We start from the raw sequence: 22500 nt of genomic DNA, 5'->3' as shown, positions 1-22500 counted from the left end.
GATTCAAGAGCGTGGGCACAAGAGCAGGTTAAGTCATTGCGCACATAAACGCAGCATCCAGCTTTGGATCGAAAATGAGGATAGAGAAAGTAGGAGGGAACAGAAAAGGGGCTACTGTCAGTTGCCTCAGACACCTGAGTTTCGGTGAGGAAAAAAAGATGAAGTTTAGAAGAGGAGAGGTGGTGTTCTACAGATTGAAAATTAGATCTTAGACTGCGAATGTTGCAGAAGTTAATGAAGAAAAAGTTGAGGGGGCTGTCAAGACACTTAGGGTCGTCGACAAAAAGACAGTCCGACCTGGGGACATTTATGGTCCCCTCCCCAGATGGGGACTCCGAGGCTGGTGTAGGAGTCGCCATGATTTAAAAAATTTTGAGTGAAGGGTGTGTGTGTTATTAGGTGCTTGTAGATTTGTGTGGAGGAAGAGAGTTGTCTTTAGAGGGCAGGCTGTGACTGCCCCCTTGTGTTGTGAGACACAAAGGGAAATGTTGTGAGGTCACAGCTGGGTTTAATAAGTTCACAGCACCCCCTGAACAGTGCTTTAGACGTCACTGGGAGTAATTATCGTTTCGGCAGGTGTCTACTGCCTCCTCCTGTGAGGAGGCAGTAGACTTCCTTGTATAACCAGCTCTGCATTCATTAAAAGCATTCTATATTTCTCCCTTTTCTCTTCATACTTCTTTCATGCAGTTTCATTCTACTTCTGCTTATCTTCTGAAGCAGTATAATATTCAAAACACCTAACTTGTAACAGCTGTATGTCTTGCTTCTCTGTCAGCCACCAGTGCAGTATTCTTTTTTTTAATACCAGTTGGTTCACATTCCACTGTACTACCAACTTTCACCAGACTCCCCTCTATCTGTATTAAATGAAAACACTCAGTTTCAGACTCCTCATTGGCCTTCCCAAGCACCAGCAGTTTTAGCACAATGGCACAAGACGGGTAGGACATGGTGCCTCTCGACCTCGAGCTTCTGGCTGAGCTGGAGGAGGAAGCAACCTCTCACTATACTGAGGAGGATAACCAGTTTACAGAGGTATGTCTGTTGTTACACATGTGTGGTGCTTTGTTTCAGCTTTCCTTTTTTTATTGAGACATCAGCTTGATGTGTGTGCATGCTCAAGTGTGGATGCTTTGTTTCATCTGCCTCTTTTGTTAAGATATCAGCCTAGAGTAATGAAAATTACTTCACATCACTGGGATGGATATTCAGTCACAAAGGAGTATAGTTGCTGAAGCCAAGCTGATCTGCAAGTTGTGCTCTCTGCATGCTCTCCACCTCCTTCCCCTATCTTTTGAAAATATTGGTATGAAAACATAATGTATGATATCAAAGTATTAACTTTTAGAAAAAAAAATAGTTTAAAGAAATAGACCAGTTATTTACACAACTCATTCATACACCTGTGTTTCATATCATGTCACTGACTTGCATCACGTCTCCACTGGTAAGTCAGCAGGCATGACTGCCTAACCTAGACACAATCAGTGGCCAGTGGGAGCAGCAGCAAGTGAACTGTAAGAGTTTTTAAAAAGAAAACTGGTTGTAATCCACCACCAGATCAATATGGGTGTTTGCTGCTATTGTATATTACCCATGCAAATCACTTCACACTGTTTGATTTGTAGCTTATTTTATCTTTCCTCCAGGCAGAGAAAATTTGCACAGTTCACAGGCAGTCTCAACAAAGAAAAATAGCCAAGATAAAGCATGTGTATACACACACACACACTTTGTTGATTCATTCCATCTGTAAGCACCCCCACTCCCCCAGAGATCACATTAGAACAGAAGTTTGAGGGTTGTGGAAAGTGTGATATTTCCTGCCACAAACACTGTGTGGAGTATGTCGTCCTAAGGTTAAGTGGTGGGACTTTGGCTGACACATAGTGGCAGTTAGAGGAAAATCCCATCATTATTGGAGCAAGACAGCTGAAGGAACAGAACCCCATGATTCTTCTGGATGTCAGTGTGAGTGGCGGAGCATATCATGCTCTCCAGAAGCCTCAAACCTAGAAGCCAGGTGATGTACTGTAACTCAGTTTACTCCAGTTTGGTGGCACATTTTCTTGTATGCAGTCCTGATTTGTACCATACAGTCACTCACTGTGTAAGTCTTTGACATCACGAGAAATTTGTGCACTTGTATATGCATGCATCACAAAATGCTGCAGATGGGATGAGGTAAGTGATACTTCATAAAAAGGCACATATTTCTCAAGAAAAGTAATTAAAACCGACCCATATTGTCAATCAAAGCAAGTGGGAAGAACTTGAGTATTGCCATTTAGTAGGTATTTTTGGCATGCAGCTTCTCTGTGGTGAATACAGTGGTAAAAATAACTAACATGCTAGTTGGCCACATGCAACTCACCAATCATGTCAAGATGTGCTGGCTGGACTTCTTTTACTCTATCCTTCCACCTCCCTGTGATTCTCTTCTCCTATTACTCTATCACCTTTCACCTTACTTGTTCAGCACTTCTGTCAGCTTTTCCTGCTCTCATTCATCTTAAATCTACTCGCAAAAATTCCCTCCCTCCATTAGGTGTTGGTCAGACATCACTCTACCTTTTCCTCTCATCATTCACAGGCAATATTTTTACTGCTTCCCTGACACTGGTGGTGACAATTCTTCATCTGCTTGCATCACTCAAGTATGCTCATCATTATCCTTCTTAAATATAAATATTTCCAGTCACTAACTGTCACTGAAAGCATAGCCCTAACATTCTTCCTCCAATTTAATTTCTTTGAAGTGCACCACACAACTACACCTTAAACTACACACAGTGGAACCTCGGTTCGTGAACATTACTATTTATGAACAAATCACTTCATGAATATTTTTTAAGAATTTTTGCCATGGTTCTTGAACAGTGTTTCTGTGTGTGAATGCACAAACACCCTGCAGACCCCCTCAGCTGGCAAGCACACACACACTGTTGTGTTTTGGCATGCCTGCCGTGAACATTGTGATTATCACACACTGGCAAGTCACCCAAGTCAGGTGCCTTCCCAGCTGTTGGAGAGGAGCTAGACCTGGATCTCCTTTACCCCATTCCACCTCTAGTAAATTGCATGCCTTCTTATTTAGCCTGCCTCTTTTTACTTTACTTTCAGGATGGTTATAAAGATGATAATAATTAGAGAGAAAAGACACCATCTCGCCTTGCACCAAACATGCACTGGCTGGAAGGAAATATTGGAGCAAGACTGTAAAGGAGGGATTTTTCTGCATAACAGTATGTGCTCTGTTGTCCAATTACATTTCACCTCATGTCCCATTGTCTGGATACCCAAAGAAAGAGTGCATCTGTTAGACAGGTTTATAAGACTTGAGGTTGTCAAGAATTCCTGGATCACAGACACAAGGTGGAATTTGGAAAGCATGTGCTGTCATGAGTAGTGCAACAATCCCCATTTTACATAGACTTTTATGCTCAAATATTTCCTTCCAGCCAACCCATGCCTGGTGCAAGGCAAGATTTTGTCTTTTCCTCTCAAACAACTCTTTCCAACCATTCTGAAAGTTGAAATAGGAAGTGGCAGACTTAATTAATTTATGAAGGCATGTGATTTAGAGATGGAGTAAGGTAAGGGCTCCCAGGTCAAACAGCTGGGAAGGCACCTGACCTTCATATCAGTGACATGATATAGCCTGATGTCCAAGAAACTTACACCTTTCTGTGGTTACTGTAACTTCATTCTTGTCAAAGAAAAAAAAAAATAATAATAATAATAATGCAGTTTCTGAGGTTGGAATAGATTAATTGTATTTTAATTAATTTAAATGGGAAAACTTGTTTTGGTTTGTGAACTGAGGTTTCTACTGTACATAGATCCCAACAAAGTTCAGAATCCCCTGAATCCCTCCTCTCTACTCTATAGCAGCTCCTTGTCTATGAAATGACCAGTATTTGATATGTTCCAGCACTGCAAGAAGAGCCTGCCTAAGCCGCCAATACTCCCTGCTGACAGATTTGACCGCAACAGACAGTGCAGAGGCAACTTTAGGCATCAAGACTACAGGAAGGAAGGAGGCTGCAGGGATCAAGGGGAGTACAGAGGTCATGGGAATTATAGGGATCGTGGGAATTACAGGGATCACAGGTGGGAATATTCTGACCACAGGCAAGGGAGGTTTGTCAGTGACCACAGAGATCATGATGACAGCAGAAGGGATAGTGAGAAGAGGAAGTACAGGTCTGAGAAGGAGAGTGATGAGTATGGAAGAAGGAATTACCAGTCCAGCAAATACTACAATGGGTGGGGGGGGGGGGTGTCATCCTGTTGAGTTTTGTGAATCCAGTGGCTGGTATATTTATCTTTCATCAGGGACTTCACACAAGCTTCCACGCCATTAATTCTTTGACCATTACCAAAGGTTACTGACATTTAATTTACATTTAAATGCCTGCCTGCCTGTCTGTTCATATATTTCTCTCACAACGTACTCACCATTCACTTGTGAACATTTAGATTTTTAGGAAATATTTTTGAGCAAGTTCCTTCATCACAAGGCAACCATCTACTAAAAAGAAAGAAAAATGGAATATATGTTGGCATTTCCTTGATTGCTTTTGGTGTTTGTGTGTGACTTTCCAGAGTGACAATACAAGTGTTATCCCCACTACAAGTCATGCACTATATATAACATCACTGAGTATCTTTTCTCTCATTTTCATATAAATGTTTGTAACATTTTCATATAAATGTATGCTAACTTTTATGTGGACTTACTGTAAGATTTTTTAAAAGTAAAGTATTTATCCAATTTACGATTATATACTAAAAACCTCCAAGAAAAGTATTTTTCCAATTCACGATTATATACTAAACCTTCATCTCCAAGATAAGACGTGATGGTTCATAACGTGCACAGGAATGGCATCCAACAAAGTAATTGTTGCCAAAGCCTCCAGTAATCCAGAACCTTAAAAAAGTTGCAACCCTCACTTTAGTCTGAAATTTTTATACTGTATGTCTGCATAATTATCAAGTTACATCCCCTTGCAGCCTCAGCACACCAAGGCAAGGAGATACCGTGAAGGATTAGACCAAACATTAACACAGGTAAATCTTTAAACTTACACTAAATCTTAAGATGGCAAGGCAACAACTACTTTGTTGGATACTGTTGTAATATGTAGTTTTTATTCTCACCCAAACTTTCTGGCATAAATTAAGGATGAATGATGAATAAGGCTGCCACAATTTGTAAAGAAAATACTGACTGATGTTAATAATATGGATTTAAGAAGTAAATGTAAAATAAACCTCTGCATGAATAACAAGACTTTTCTATAGAATGTGTTGGTTAGTGTGGTGATGACTGCTGCTGCTGCTGCTGCTACCGCTGCAGGTCAAGTGGCTTCTTGGGACTGCGTCACAGTACTCCTTGATTTCTGAAATAAACATTGAATCATTACTACAGTGTTTAGTGCATCCACTGAAATTCCATCTACTTATGCATCAGTCTGACATTCTCCAAGAGAGGGTCTGACATTCTCCAAGAGAGGCAGCCAAGACATCTATGTAACCCTACAAGCAATGCCTTAAGGCCAACTGAAATCATTCTAACTGGGAAAAGTAAGATGTAAAGGGAGCAGGTATCCATTTATTAATTCTTCAAATCTTTTGTTCATTTCTTGTTCCTAAATAAATATCAGCTTGGCAATGGAGAAGTAATGAAAGTGAAAAGTGTTAAAAGGAAAGGGTAACATACATATCTATTCTACATTCATAATCACAAAACCTCTCAGATTTCAAACAAGAGTTCACTGCTTCACCTGCACAAAAAGTAATACAGGTGAGTGGGAGGGAAGACCAGCGAGACTTAGTGATAAAACATGGCCTTGTGCTGATTATTTAGGAAGAGACCAGAGATTAGCACGCGAGACTTAGTGATAAAACATGGCCTTGTGCTGATTATTTAGGAAGAGACCAGAGATTAGCACAAGAAATTAACCAAGAGGACAAAGAATATATGATTACATGAGCAGGGAAAATGGAGGATGGTGATGTGCAACAATGAAGGGAAAAAAAACCACATGTTTAGAAAGATGTATCATCTCTTCAACATTTCAAACCACTTCTATTTTACATTGCTCCTCTATTTACACTTTATCTCATTTTCCTTGACATTGTGTATGGTTCTTGTGACTACCTGCCTCATGTGAAATCATATGAAATCCTACCATCAGGGTCAAGTCTGCAGCCATTCTACTTCATTGAGTCTGGAGTCTGGACTCTGTCTGGTATAAATACCACCTCAAAAGTGCCTGCTATCTCCTCTGTGAACAAGCCAGCAGTAGGGTGTTGGGAAGTCCCACTGTAGGCAGTGCCTGGCTGAGGACTTAAGGCAGCATCACACAAGGCAAATTTCTGCAAGCATGCTGCCTGTTTTGCTGGTGAGACCAGCGACACAGCAAGTTTGGCATCACACAGGGACTGGGCTGTTATGTTGACATCTTGTAATAAATCTTTTGCTCTATTTGGCAGCTCATATAGGCTGTGCAGCACTGCCTCTACAAGCCGTGGCTGCACCCTGCTGGCCATGGTCAGTCACTCTGGGCCCCAGGGTTGAGGTGGCAACAGCGCAAGTAGGTCCTACAGCCAACATGGTGCCTAGATCCACTATAGCTCAATTAATGTGTCGAGCTTTCACACTCCAGCAAAACTTAGTGCGGGTCTCCTTCACAACACATTGTTTATCTCCCCAGCTGCAGTTGTCAAATAAGCACTGTAAGTAATTTCACAAGCACACACTGGCACATATACTTCATTTTTATAAGTTTTATAGTTGACAGTTTTACTCAAAGTACCACAATATATTTTTATTTAACATGTACAGCTTGTAGTACAGTGGTCATTTAATTTCAAATACTCCCAGCAAGTCTGGTATCACAGCCATATGCCATTCTTCCTGACAGCTCAGTTTGCCCAGCTGGCAGCAAAAATGGGCAGCATACTGGGGGAAATTTGCCCTGTGTGACACTGCCTTTAGTGTGATTAGCTGCACATACTAATATGATGCCAACCCCTACATGCTTAATGTGGGATAAGCTGGCTACAAGATTAGCCAGTCAAGATGTTTGCATGAACTAAATTCATATAATATTCTCCACAATTGTGCAAACAATTGGCACAGCATGAATGAGAGACCACTGACACAGAACACTGATTAGATTGAGTGGAGAGCATATGTAAATAGAAAATGGGACACGAGCCTGTAGGACTCTGTCTGTGGCTTGTCTGCACCTGATCTGCTCAGCTGAATGTCTCAGGCACAGGGGGCAGGGGAGGGGATGGGCCGTCATGGTGTGGTGAGGGGCAAACAAGAGGCGGTGGTGTCAGGCTCTTGTGCTGACAAACTTGAGTAAGCCTTTGCAAATGTCCCTTATGTTGGGGTAGGAGGAGGGATCCATCCTCTTCCCATTAGAGACTCAGGCACCAAGGTGAATTTGAAATTAACCTTAGGCAATGTTTTTGTGCAGTGTGTGTGTGTGTGTGTGTGTGTGTGTGTACACACACACACACACACACACACACACACACACACACACACACACACACACACACACACACACACACACACACACACACACAGTCTTTACTACCTCCTTTGTGGGGGTGGTGGCCTGGAACAAAGATTGAATTCCAGATAAAGAATCTTCCATTTAAAACAACACTTACTGTTTGCAATGTCTTTGTATGCCTGAGTGACAGCAGCATCTGGCTCGTGTCGGAATGTTGGTGCCTTCATCACATGCCTGGGCCACCCGGGGGTCCAGCGGCAGCTGGCCAAGCAGTGGCATCTCAGTATCCTCTGCCAGCTGGGGGTCACATCCCAGTAGTGGCAGGGAAGACGGCCGTCTTGGTCTGAAATTCATGGTGCATCAAGATAAGACAAGCCTGACATACTCCTCTTAAGATGGCTTACCTAATACAAGATTTGCAAGATTTCTTATTGAAAAATTTTTGTTTCATCCTGGCAGAAAAATTGTGTAATTTTTTTTTTGTTCTGTTAATTTCATTTAAACTGGTTGACTTTTGTATTGCCAAAAATCTTCCATTGATAAGAAAGGTGTGGTCTGTCGCCATCAATCTTGTCCCTTTACACAACACACATGAATTCCCACCTAGCCAAGAGGTGGTCTTGGTTGCAAGGAGTCTATGATTGCTGCTGGATCCCAGCTACATCACCACCACTCTTTGCTGCTGACACACAAATGAACAGGTGAGAGGCACCACACATCTCACTCACCTTACACTTGGGGCACACAAAGGTGGTCATGTTCTCCACCAGGCCAATGATGGGAATGTTCACTTTCCTGCAGAATGTGATTTCCTTCCTCACATCCAGCAGAGCCACTTCCTGGTGAGGGAAACAAGTCACATGAAGGGAAGGTACAACTCCGCCTTCCTAACCAAAGAAACTGACATTAACGCCAGAGTCAGAGTCAAGCACTACTTTGTGCATATGAACTGAGTATGTGGACTGCTATCATTGTAGACAGAAAGGGGAACTGCATCAAGCTCAAAGATGAAGGAATTGTGTCAAGCTTGAGCTCAGCCCCAACACAGATGACCAGCATGTGGAGAGAACACTGCATGCTTTTATGAAAGTCAACTAACATTTATGCTTACTTTTAAAATTCCCACATGATAATGATGGAGGTCTTTAAGTGGTATAAGGAAAATCACAAGTGTGAAAGAAAATCCTGAAAGTCAGTAATGAGGACAGGTCAAGAAACAACAGGCTCAAACCCAATAAAGTTAGATTTGAAAGAGAGATACAAAGAAATTGGTTATCAAGTAGTGATAGATGAAAGAAACAGGCTTAGTAAAAAGGTTATTAGTGCTGAGTCATTAAGGACAAGTAAAGACAAATTTCTGGATGAGGAGGATAGGTAGAAATGGAAGGGTATATTTCATACAGGGACTGCCATGTGTGGGCTTCTTGTAGCTTCCCTCATCTCATGTTGTTATATTCTAAGCAATCCCACATCAAACACTATTAATTCTTCCCTCACACTTTCTCCACTGTACTCATTTCAAACCTCACATCAATATATTCAGTCTTACATCCACAGCTACATGCTTAAACACTACCTCGTCAATCACTTCAACATTAAAAACTACATTACTCTCCTGTCACCCAACATCTTTATACACTTACATTTCTTAAAGTAAACAAGATACATGAAATAAAAGAAATGAAAAAAACCTCACGATGATAATTCTTGATTCCACATAAAACTTAACGGACTGACAAAATCAGCAACGCTTCTCCTTTGACCATTTCCCTGGAGTGAGTGCAGGGTTGGTGTCATGTACAAGTCTCCTCCAGTTAACCATTTCTGTCCCTTTCATGTTCCTCTGTGCCTCCTATCCTTTGCTGTTCTACCACAATCTCATCCCTCCATCTCACTCTGTCTTCCCCTCAGTGGCTTTCTCCAGGCTCCTTTAATTGGCTTCTGGTCTCCTCTTCTTACAAAACCAAAGACACTAGAGGTGACCTATTTCTACTACTTACCATCTTTCTTGGGTCCCTTCCAGATGACAGCGTCGTCTGCACTGTTGAGCAGGAACCCAACGGACATGACAGCCAGATTGTCAGACACATACTGAAAGGGTACACTGTCTTGTCATATATAAAGGATTTATCTGAAGTGTCTGTCATATACAAATGATCTATCTAAAGAGTACCTGTTATATACAAATGATTTAGTTGAAGAGTGTGTGCCAACAAATTATTTATGAGAAGTATTTATCCATCATATACAAATAATTATCTGAATCAAATAAAAAATAAATACAAATAAATAAAAAATAAATGAAAATAGAAAGCAGAGTTTCTTCCCAGAGTAACAAGGTAGGTAATACTTAATGTGAGGGATAATTAAGAAGAAAAAAAAAAAAAATTTTAACTACTGTAACTCTGTGGGCTGAAGTACAAGAATGCTTAAATAATAATAATAATAATAATAATAATAATAATAAACGGTTTATTATTTGGGCAGTTGACAAACTGAAAATGTACATAGGGGATGGGGAAAACTTAACATTAATCCTAAAGGTAAGTCTAATCTAGGAGGGAAATACTATTGATTGATGGCTCGCACCATGGTGGGAATCGCACTGAGTCTGTACCGGTCCGTGCGCGGCGCCTTCAGGGGCGTTATTTTGTTGTGGTGTCTGGTGGCACGGACAGGGCGAGGCGCGTCGGGCGGCAGCATGTTTCTGAGACGCGGATGATGCATTAGTCCCCTCCCAAACTTCTCCAGAGCCTCTCGGTGCCTGGTGGATATTCTGGACAGACTCAGGGTGGTCAGGGCTTCTTCATAGGTGGTGTATGCAGGGCCAAGGATGACCCTGCACGCCCTTTTCTGCACACTCTCTAGCTGTAGCTCTTGAGTGTGTGTGAGGGAGGAGGACCACGCTGGGGAGGCGTACATGAGTTTGGGGAGGATGAAGGTAAGGTACACCCCCCTTAACTCATCTGTCGGCGTCCACAGCGACCTGAGTCTGCGCAGCATGTACAGCCTGTAGGTAGCTGATCTCACGGTGCTGGCGACATGCTGCTTCCAGGTCAGCTGGTCGTCCACCGTGACTCCGAGAAGCTTGGCACATTGGACCACCTGGAGGGGGTGAGGGCCCACTGTGAGCCGGGGAGGGGGCACTGGTACAGAGGAGGTACAGAAATGCATCACCACAGTTTTGCTGTGGTTGATGGTCATCCTGCTCTCCTCTGTCCACGTCTGCAGTCGCTCCAGAATTGCTTGCAGTGGTGAGTAGTCCGGGTTCTTGGTGGAAACTGGGACGCCCACGGTGCAGTCGTCCACATACTTCCAGCGATGGGGGGTGTCGGTGAGGGCGTCGTTGATGAGGAGGAGGAAGCATAGAGGACCCATCTTGGTCCCCTGGGGGACTCCACATGTCAGCTGTTGGAAATTAGAGACAGAGCCCTGATAGCGAACGGCCTGATGTCTCCCTGTGAGGAAGTCGGCTAGCCACGCTATCAGATTAGGAGGGAGACCCAGACTTACTGCCTTGCTGATGACAACAGTGTGATCAACAAGATCAAAGGCTTTTTTGAAGTCCACAAAAGCAACAGCTAGAGAGGTGTTTCGCTTGTCCAGGTGGCTGTGGATGAATTCAAAGAAGCTGGTCAGGTAATGTGAGGTGGAGGTGGCTTTAATATTTCCGAATTGTCTGATATCCACGGTGTTACAAATTTTGGTGTATGCCCAGTCATATACAAAATCTTCACAAATAAGGCTAGGGATGGGGGTGATAGAGACTGGCCTGAGGTCATTGAGTGACTGAGGACTGGAAGTTTTGGGGATGGGTGTGACGTAAGATGTCTTCCAGTCCGTGGGGCAAGAGTGTTGGGAGAGTGAGGCGTTTATTATGGAGCATAGCGGTGTTGCTAGCTCTACAGCAAATTCCTTGTAAATTTTTATAGGAAGGTCAGTGGGTGTGGTGGATCTTGGTTTAAATTTAAGTATTCTCTTAAAAACATCCATCGCCTGGACAGTGTGTGGAGGGGAGGGAGTGGGCAGATAGGCAGGAAGCGGAGTGGTGTGGAGGGGAGGAAAGGTTTGACAGATAGCAGCAAAGTGATTGTTCATCTCCTGAGCCGCGAGATTAGCAGGAAGGTGTGAGGTGCAAGGAAGAGATGAAGTGTGCTTTTGTAAGCCACACAAAGCTTTGATCTTAGCGTACCACTGTCTGTTGTTGGTCAGCTTGAGGTGGTGTATCTTGTCTCGGTAATAGCTTGCCTTTGCATTCTTAATCTCCCTGATTACTCTGTTTCTTAGTTTCCTGTAAAGGACCGGGCAGGAGTGGAACGCCCAGGTCCGCTGACGCATGAGTCTTTTAATGCGGGGTGTCATCCAGGGAGCATCAGACGGGTGCGTTGTGACGCTCTTGGCTGGGAAGTAGTGGTGGAAGGCTGCTGTGGTAGTGGCGACGTAATTTTGCCATTTTACGTGGACGTCCTCATCCAGCACCTCGGTCCACGGGTGTTGTGTCACCCACTGCCCAAACTCCCTCATGGCTGAGTCAGGCATGGGGCGGTGGGTCCTGGTGACAGCTGACCGGGGGGTCGAGGTGGTGGGTGTGGGTGACCACAGTATGGAGAGGTGGGTGCTCCGTCCCATGGGAGGCAGCGGCTTGGGTGGCGAGTACTGCTGGCCCAGGTCTGTGAGTATAAGGTTGAGGATGGCTTGCTGGTGGGTGGGGAAGTCCACGACCTGGGTGAGGTGGAGCTGGTGTAGGATATCGTTGATATCTAATCTGTTAAAGTCCCCACAGATGACCAGCTTGGCAGCAGGATACCTCACCCTCAGGGCATCAGCAGTGTTGATGATGTGAGCGGTGAGCAACTGTGCAGTGGCGGCTCGAGGGGGGTGGTAGACGACGCAGACTATGATGGAGGCCGTGTTGCTGGGATGGGAGGGGGGCGTGACTCTCACCCACAGGGCCTCCACACCGGCAGGAATATCGACAGGGAGGTGTGAGGGGCTGAGGGCAGAGCGGCAGAAAACGGCCACTCCCCCCCCCCTGCGCCCTGACCTGAGGTGATGGTAGAGCCGGTAGTCCTGCATCGTGCACACCTCAGGAACAATCTGCCACGCCTCAGTAACCGCCACAATGTCCACACAAGTAGATCTCACCGTCACAATCACTTCGTCCATCTTGTTGGCCAGAGACGTTGCATTAAATAAGAGGAGTGAGGGAAGACTATACCACGTTCTCGGCACCTCAAAGTGTTTGTATTCCCTCTTCTCCACCCTGCGGTCGTCTCTGGCACTGGAGGTCACTACCTTGATGGGACGCACCACACTTTTGCCTCCTCTCGATCCTCGGTTTCGAAATAGTTTTAGGGACTTAAGGCACTGTATCACGTTGGGTGGCGGGTACCCAGATCCTCGTCTACGACGCATGAGACAGCATTTCTGGTGCACAACTACAGGGAAAAATAATGGGAGCATTTTGTTCACACCACAGAATACTATTGGGAAAACTCTAACCTGGTTTAAGAAATTTATAAAAAGGGGGGAAAAAAAAAGGAAACAGCATTTCTGGTTCACAACTACAGGGAAATAACAGGAGCATTTGTTCACACCACAGTGTACTATTGGGAAAACTCTAACCTGGTTTAAGAAATTTATAAGAAGGGAAAAAAAGGAAAAAGGAAAACTGGGAAACTATTTTGACATGATGGAAGTGTTAAATCTTCAAGTAAAAAAAAATAAAACAAAATAAATAAATAAAAAAAATAAATAAATAAAAAGGACTGACTGACACACACACACACACACACACACACACACACACACACACACACACTTTTACACTAATACCATTGAAGCTTATCCCAGGTTATCAGATTTTCCTCAACAGTACAAAACCTAACATAGGAACCTGGAAGTTGCCACCTACCACAGGGGACCAGCCAGCACCTGAAGAGTGGACCTTCTCCTCTGCTGTCCCCAACACCCGCGGCTGAGACGGCCCACAGATGTCAATGTCAAGGAACCCCACCTGCCAGGGAGACAATGGAGGGGCAATGTTACCACAGGAAGGATGACCAGGAAGACTGAACAACTCACACGATCCTTATACAGGGTGTCCTTGAGTTACACTTGTCCACTTGTTGAGTGACATGCAGGATGTATTGTTAGTATGAAGCTGTTGACAAGTAAGATCATTGTATTTAATGCATTGGGAAGAATAATAATGCAATGTGGCAAAGGTATGGCTATATTGGAAGTGAGTGAGCCATAAGTAGCTGCATTTTCTATTGTACTTTTGTTAAGGTGATCTGTTTTCTGTTTCATCAGATGAGAAGCAATGAGACAAGCAGCAGCACTGGGTGTGCTTCAGTGCAGTTTTGCCAGTGTTACTGCAGTTAAAAGACATTTGTGGGTGACATTACAACAGTGGTGAGCTCTGTTCCTGGGCTGCATCATAAACATTATTTTGGCGTGTCAGAACCATCCTAAGTAAGCAGTGAACCTGACACACACTTCCTTCCTCAGTCTATTGCCACATGATGAAGCATCCCTTCACTACACTCACCAGTTCACTAATTCTTTGTATGGTTTTAACTTTTATTTAATTTAGAAAAAGACTGTTTGGTGCAGTATGTGTGTGTGGTGTACTATAAAAAGTAAGTGAGCATATTGGAGGGCATGCTGCTACCCCCACTGTAAGTGTACTACTGGAAAAAAAAAAAAAAAAAAAAAAAAAAAATATATATATATATATATATATATATATATATATATATATATATATATATATATATATATATATATATATATATAATTTAAAAAATGAGCAAAGCAAAATGCACGTAATTATGAAATGGGTGAAGTGAAGATTGCCATGAACTGAGGACTCCCTGTGTTGGCCCATATTCAGGAACCCTGGTCTCACCACTACTACTTTCCGAGGCCACAAAGATGATAAGCTGGGTTCTCAAGAGTGGTTTTCCTATTAGTAGATTTGTTAATCTGTCACTTGAACCATAAAGACACACTTAAAAACCTGTATCGCTCCAAGCAGAGCTCTTGGAAAGTAGTGGGGCACACAAATATTTAAGAATATAGTTCATGAGTCAAGGTCAACTCACTTCACTGCTAACTGTTTCATTTAGTTTTTTTTTTGGTATTTTTTTATTTATTTATTTATTTATTTATTTTTTAACTAACTTACCACTTGTAATAAATTTTAATGCTTTATTTTTACAGTCAATGAATATTTATTTTTTTGGGTAGTTTTCTAGTTTTACTTTTTATGTCAGTCACTTACAATGTCTAAACTACATTTTATACAGATGTATTCTTATTTACATACAAACATGTGTTCAGTGTTTGATGCACAGCCATGCAACACTCAATAAAAAGTTCTCTCTCAATCTGTCATGATACTCAGTACAGTGGGCAGCTAACCTCACTGACACCAGAGAGCATCACTGCACTGCTCACTAAGCAAAGGAGGGCTGCGTTCAGACCTGTCCCGTCCCACAAGAGGCTCTGACCAAAGGAGAAGAAGAAGAAGAAGAAGAAGAAGAGAGAGAGAGAGAGAGAGAGAGAGAGAGAGAGAGAGAGAGAGAGAGAGAGAGAGAGAGAGAGAGAGAGAGAGAGAGAGAGAGAGAGAGAGAGAGAGAGAGAGAGAGAGAGAGAGAGACTAAAGGTGCCAGTCCCTAAAAGGAACAAAAATATCCAAAATCAATTGGAGAGATCTCTTTAAGCCTCCCTCTTGAGAGATTTCAAGTCACAGGCAAGAGGGAATGCAGCAGCAAGCAGGAGTTTGAGTTTACAATTAACAGTTACTACAGTATATCCATGGGTTACTGCATTTCATCACTTTCACCATCCTACATTTCAATTCCTCTCTTACAAAGCACAGCAAATCTTTGATACACTAATTCTTCTCGCTGTCCACTCTGCTCACACCACAGGCATCCCTTCAGTAACTCATTTCTACTGTTTCAATCCTACTTCAATAACTTTTCATCTATATTCAATAAAATAAATAAATAATAGCAACCACTCTGCACTAAATAAATTTCAAAACTAACACCAGCTCACATCCTGATCACTCAACTAATCAGCACTAAACATGAGACACCGTCAGTGTGACACAAACAACAGTGAGTGGAAGGGTGACATGGAGTGTGGCAGTGCAGCTCACCTCCTTGGAGTCATCGAGGGCCAAGGTAAGGCCCAGCATGGCACTCACAGTGGACTTGCCCAAGCCTCCCTTGCCAGACAGCACCAGCACCTTGTTCTTGACGGATGCCAGGCGCTCCCTCACCACCACCAGGTCTGTGCACCATATGCCATCATTATGATTTTTTATTTTTACTTTCATTTTATTTATTTATTTTTCTATACAAGAGGGGCACTGGCCAAGGGCAACAAAAAGAGCAAAGGAGAAAGTCTATTGATGTGTCAGTCCCAAAAGAAGTGTCAAAAATGTCATCCAATATTGGAGGATGTGTCATGAAGCCTCCCTCTTGAAAGAGCTCAAGTCATAGGAAAGAGTAAATACAGAAGTAGGGAGTTCCTGATTTTACCAGAGAAAGTGATTAATTATTTAGAATACTAGTTAACTCTTACATTAGAGAGGTGGACAGAATAGGGGTGAGAGAAAGAAGAAAGTCTAGTGCTGCGAGGCCATGGGAGGAGGGGAGGCATACAGTTAGCAAGATCAGAAGAGCAGTCAGTGTGAAAAATGTGGTAGAGGATAGCAAGAGATGCAATAATGTGCCAATGAGAGAGAGGCTGAAGACAGTCAGTTAGGGGTGAGTAGTTGATAAGATGAAATGCTTTTGACACTAAACAAAAATTAGCAACTGTTGTGTATTGAAGCATCTCACTCATGTTATCAGTAAGGTGTACTGAAGCATTTCATCAGATGTATCAGTGAAGCGTTTCACCAAAGGGGTTCAGAACCTCCTGGCCAGACACGAACCTTACACAGGGGAGTGAATACCTTTGTAGGCAAGACTTGAGTGGGAGTAAAAACAGTGAGCACTTACTCTCTTCCACCTCACACAGTCCCTCCACACTAAAGCAACCAAGGCATAGTACATTTCATGGCTATAAATCAAATAAAAACTAATATACATACTAGTTAAGCTTGCAATAAAACCTGTGCAAAGACCAAGCATAAGATATCACAGGAAGTCATTGCCAAACAGCTTTTTTTCATCCAAGTCTCTTAGTACTGGTATAACAAGAAGCAATGGATGTGATACAGAGTGTTGTAGGACAGCCTGAGGATAGGTAAAAAGAGTGGTTTGGTGCCCCAGGAGTGTTGCATGAACATGTCTGATACACCCAGTGAGCCAACTTACTTATGGCATACACAAAGATATGAAATAAAAAGTTTGTCCAGCAATCCAGCCGTCTATAAGTGTGTGATGCCCACTCCTAAAAACTTCCCCCACAGGACAAGAATGGCAGTGTCCATTGATTCCTGTCCTTGAATGCTCTAATCCTCACCTTATCTCCCCTCCCACACTCCAGCAAGACAGAGCTCTCCACAGCAAGGCTTCCATACATCAAGTCCACAGGCTGACTCATACCAGGTACAGCATCAGGACTCACTTCAAAACTTTCTACACTAAGCAAGACTCACCATTTTCTACAGTAGGCAAGGTTTCAACAACAAAATTCAAATCATAAAACATCCAGACAGAGGAGAGCCACAGGAAGGTGAAAGTAAAGCATAAAGAAGTATGTATGAGTGAGTGAGACAGTTGCCAGTGAGGACAGAAGCCTTCAAACAGCCTTGAGGGAGTGACTGGGTGGAGGGAGGTGGAGACTCTTCTGCCGTGGCTGCCCCTCCTGCAGGATGCGCTTATGATGCAGTTAACTTTAAGTGAATGCAGGAACAGAAATACACTAGAGAGGAAAAAAAAGAGATGAGAAAGACTGAGAAACAAATGGAACACAAACCATAAAGAGAAATGAAAAGAAAAAATACAAGAGTAAAATAAGAAACAAACAAAAGAAAGAAGGAGAAATATATTAGCAGGACAGAGGCACCAGTACAGGACACACACTGCACATAACAAAGCTGCCATTACAGATTACACCCAACATTACACTCAACATGGGCAGCTGAGTTCCTGGAAACTAGACACACTAATCTTATAACACTTCCACCAATCAAACCCAACTCAGCCATCACTCATAAGAACAAAAGAACACAAGGGAAACGGCAGGAAACCATCAGGCCTACAAGTGGGAGTCCCTGTACGAAACATACCTACCTATTTCCACCATTCTCATCAAAAAATTTGTCTAATCTTTTAAAACTTGCTATTTGATTCATCCACTACTCTATCTAATAACCAATTTCTTCCTATCACTTTTCACTGATCATTCTCATCTATACATTTGTCTAATCCTGTTTCATAGCTCCCTAATGACTCAGCACTAACAACCTGGTCACAGATTCTATTCCATCTGTTCACCACTCTATTGAGAACCTATTTCTTCCTCACTGTTTAAAAGCAGCATTAATGTACACAATTCTTTGCCTCAAGCCCCAGGTGTGTGTGTGTGTGTGTGTGTGTGTGTGTGTGTGTGTGTGTGTGTGTGTGTGTGTGTGTGTGTGTGTGTGTGTGTGTGTTGTTGAGGGTCTGGCCAAGGGTAACAGAAACTAAAGGCGTCAGATCCTGAAGGAGACAGTGAAAGCAGTCCAAAATTACCTGGAGAAATGTCTTGAAGCTTCACTCCCTCTCAAAGAAGTTAAAGTCACAGACAGGAGTAAATACAGAAGAAACAGGGAGTTCCAGAATTTACCAGTGAAGCTTGCCAGTGTGAGTCCAAAGTGAGGCAGAGGACATGTTCACTGCTGTACAACTTTTCCACTGGTCATCTACACAACTTTTTAAACAATTTCTTGAATAATTGTGTAGCTTTAAAACAATATAACGTGCTATTCTTTGTCTACTTTCTGTGCATCCAGTAAGCAGTTTTCTCGTGCTCTGAATGTTAACAAGGGACAGTCAATACATTGGAAGTGTTCCCAACATAGCACCTGTCACTATGTTACTGGGTACACCCTGAAAAGTTTTGTTCATGATACAACACAAATTTGCAACTTCATAATCAACTTTGAAAGCCTACACGGTAATAATGCAATTAAAAAAGTAAGTGAAGGAAGGAATAACTTCCTACCATTACCAAAAAGATCAAGCTACTGTTCACTTTCAACTAGTGACAACAGTGTGGACAACATGAAGGATATCAAGAATATCAAGCCAGGTAAACTCTGGAACTCCCTACCTGCTTCTGTATTTCCTCTTTTGACTTGAATTATTTCAAAATGGAAGTTTTAAGATGGTTCAAATTTTGGATGATCCTTTTTTGAGTGTACTCTATAAGGACTAGCACCTTGAGTGAGCCTTTCTATAACTTTTGCTGCCCTATGCCAGTGCCCCTCTTACATGAAAGAAAAAAATGAGGGAAAAAATAATCTGCATCATAAAGGCAATCCTTGAGTGTGATGACTAAGCAGGGCAAAGCAGAGACCAGTGGTGGGAAAGTTCATGTTGAGGCCAAGTAAGCATGGCACACTCTCATATCTCACTCCTGGTGGCATGACTCTGGCCTCTGGCACAAATAAACAATCTTTCTGACAAGCAGACGTCCACTAGGGGATGACGGGACTAAGAGAATGAATGATGTGTCTATGAATGTGCGTTGCTTTGTCAGGGACATCTCATGTGGAATTGCTGGTTTGGTATATAGATAAAAATAGACAGATGTATTAGATGTATGTTAAGACAAGTGTTGGGTCTTGGTGTGAATGTGTGGGGCCAGCTGTACTATGACTTAGCTCCTGGTGTAGTAGGCGGGTCCATGAGACTGTCCCTCTCCACCAGGGGAAGACAGCTCAAAGAGTGTGAATGATGTGTGTTTGTGAATGTGTGGTGCTTTGTCTGTGCCAACCCGTGTCACTGCTGGCCTGCTAAATGGATGCAGAGATAGATATTTATTCTTAACATATGGCCATACATACTTCCCCCCTCAGTGTTAGTACTCACATTCTTGGCAAAGGTTCCTAGGATATCCTCAATGTCTCTCTTGAACTTCCTCTCCATGTCCCTCATGAACTACTCCATCTGGGAGAATGGCTTCCGCCAAAAGGGGCCACGGTGGATCAGCCTCACCTGGCTCGGGTGAACCATGGGAAGCACCAAGGCCCTCCTGCTGCCGGGCTGGGTCGGTGCCGCCCTCACCTGGGGAGCTGCTCGTCCCACTATGAGGAAAGACACCATGGCTGCTGCTGCTGCTGCCTGCCGATGGGGAGGACAGCTGTTACGGTTACATTATACTGCCACACCTCTGGGAAGATGCTCCTTACCTAAACATTACAAGAGCACACAACTTTTTTGGTCTAAAGGGTAACTTTTCTTGTTCCCTACTTGAAAGAGTGGAAGTTGGTTGGTTGGATGTATCTACTGGTACACAAGCTCACCAACCCACAACTCTACCCAGTCACCAACACGTTTAACATGCCTACGAAAGATACAATTGTACAACTTGAAAAAAATGAAATAAAATAACCAAGAAGAACACTAGGGCCTCATCCTAGGAATCATCTATGTCTATGAAGAGTTATCTTCGATAAAAGACAAGTCAAGGATGAGTTCCTTTGCAATGATGAAGAGATCTAGGCAGAGGTGAATCAAGGATACAGAGTTCCCTTAATTGCCATGACGCAATCAGGGCTGAGGTGGATCAAGGATGAAGAGTTCCCTTGCAATGACGCAGAGATTAAGAACTGAAAGAAATCACGGTAATTCTTAAGAAATACACCTCCACACATATCTTATTAATCTTTTCCCCTCTCCCCCAACAAGCTTGGGGGCACGTGGGGAATCGGGGGTTTTGGGGGGGACATAAAAGACCGATAAATGGACTTTGAAAATCTAGGGAAATTTCCCTAGAATAAAAAAATTTGGGGTAAAATTTAAGTTTTAACCAATATGCCAGAATAATTATATACCTAACCTAACTAAGGGGGCTGCACCCCCCCTGGACCTCCCCTAAGGTTACTAACCTAACCTATGCTTTTAACCTAACCTAACATAACCTAACCTAACCTGGGGGCTGCGCCCCCTCCTGGACCCCCCCCTGTTATCCAGGGGAGCTGCGCCCCCCCTGGACCCCCCCTAAGGTCACTAACCTAACCTATGCTTTTAACCTAACCTAACCTATGCTTTTCAACCTAACCTAACATAACCTGGGGGCTGCGCCCCCTCCTGGACCCCCCCCCTGCTATCCAAGGGAGCTGCGCCCCCCCTGGACCCCCCCTAAGGTTACTAACCTAAACCAACGCACGAACGCACGCAGTGTAACTTCAGCACGGACAGGTAAGCAGGACGGATCTCGGGAATACTGGAGAAACTTTAACATTGTATTGTAACCTTAATATCAAGGAGCGATCAGTAAAACCTTTACAGACATGTAGCCATACTACTTACACTTCTTGAAAGCACACCTTACTGAAAATAATCTTGGGTGCGTTGTTCTTAAGATTTTCCGAAATCACGGTAATAAGTTGTAGTGTAGTGACGCGCAGATCAAGGTAAGAATGAAATCAAGGTGGTAATGGTTCCCTTGCTGTGACGCTGATCACGGTAAAACAAAGCAGGGAAAGAAACTCCCTTGCAGTGACACAAATATCAAGGTAAGAAGCAGACCAAGGCAATAAGCCTCTTTGCAATGACACGCAAACCAAGGCAACAAACAATCACAGACAATCCTTATGGCTAGGCGGTGATGGTGGTGGCGGCGAGTCTCCTACCACTCCTCACATTTCCCCACACACGGCCTGACAACTCACGTGCAGCTCAACACATCAAAGCAAGACCCCTCACGTACCTAGAGCGACGTGCCTGCAGGGGAGTAGAGGCTGAGAAAGGCTGTGATGCCCCGAGAAAGGCCATGCTACGTTACTCGCATGCGCCGTCAGTTGAAATCTGTGATCTGCCTTCAGTCTGGTCTCCTCTATTCCTCTCTCTCATCTCTGGCCTTGACTTCGGCTTAATTATTTCACTGTTATAGTCGTTCTTTGTTAGCATTTATAGCTTTGCAAATTGTTGTTAGCGTGGGTGTACTGGTATATAAGGGAATATAAGGTTATATATGTTTTCTAAGGTACATAACTGTTTATGAGACTAATTTAATATTTTTTTTTCCAAAAAGTTCTAGATAGTTATGGGAGACTCTGTCAAGCAGGATTAGTTATCATTACTAACTCTTCATGAGTCATTTATGGATTTAGATTTGTATTACGCTCATCAAATACCAACTTTGTTAATGCTAATATACGTGCGAATATCCAGCTTCCAACACTGACTTCGCCTCCACACCTACACACTTCCCTGATTCTTAACGTACTCTAATTAAATATTTTATGCATCAGGGTTTAATAAAACATATATTACGGCGTTCTTACTAAATACATCAGTGAAGCAAGGTGCAGTAAGGTATGATATTAAAAAAGTAGGTGTCTGAGCGCTCTATCCGAACACAGGTACAGGTCAGCGCCTCTGGAATGTTCTGCCTCCATATCATGAAACCCTTCATTCTTCCATAAGCTTTATCGTCAAAGGACTACAAAAATAATTTAATCAGGTACAGGAGATACAACAAGGGTGATACTAGCGAAGTCTTCAGAGTCAGTAATCAGTATTGGACAAGTAAATTAAGAGGGGATCTGTCACACAGGTCTTCAAGTGGTATCAGAAACCCAATACAGGTGACATAAACAAATCGTCGAGGACAATAATCAGGATAAGACAAGAAATAATGGGTTTCTTGATAAATTTCGATTAAAGAATATATATAAGAAGGAATTGGTTAGTGCTAAGTCATCAGGGAGCCTTTAACACAATATTACACAAATTCATGGATGGGGATGGTAGTGGAAATATGTAGGTCTGTTTAA

General features: G+C 43.0%; 2 protein-coding genes across 2 annotated transcripts in view; one reads left to right on the top strand and one right to left on the bottom strand.

Annotated features, from left to right (window-relative positions):
- Window positions 1-5434, top strand: part of LOC135098084 (uncharacterized) — a 51433-nt gene extending 45999 nt beyond the window's left edge. Inside the window, exons 5-6 of the mRNA XM_064000294.1 lie at window positions 884-1038; window positions 3938-5434. The gene's annotated coding sequence lies outside the window, so the exon portion shown is untranslated. The remainder of the gene's footprint in view (window positions 1-883; window positions 1039-3937) is intronic.
- LOC135098083 (cytosolic Fe-S cluster assembly factor nubp1-like) overlaps window positions 5241-22500 on the bottom strand; it is a 31993-nt gene continuing 14733 nt past the window's right edge. The window contains 10 exon segments of the mRNA XM_064000293.1: window positions 5241-5411; window positions 7702-7856; window positions 7858-7887; window positions 8273-8383; window positions 9094-9131; window positions 9545-9635; window positions 13459-13560; window positions 15718-15851; window positions 19589-19605; window positions 19699-19840. Coding sequence (XP_063856363.1) covers window positions 5393-5411; window positions 7702-7856; window positions 7858-7887; window positions 8273-8383; window positions 9094-9131; window positions 9545-9635; window positions 13459-13560; window positions 15718-15851; window positions 19589-19605; window positions 19699-19840 — 839 coding nt within the window. The 3' untranslated portion in view covers window positions 5241-5392.

The sequence above is a fragment of the Scylla paramamosain genome, unplaced genomic scaffold (genome assembly GCF_035594125.1).
Source record: "Scylla paramamosain isolate STU-SP2022 unplaced genomic scaffold, ASM3559412v1 Contig44, whole genome shotgun sequence".
NCBI classification, from domain to species: Eukaryota; Metazoa; Arthropoda; class Malacostraca; order Decapoda; family Portunidae; genus Scylla; species Scylla paramamosain.
This window is presented reverse-complemented; position numbering and strand designations above follow the sequence as displayed.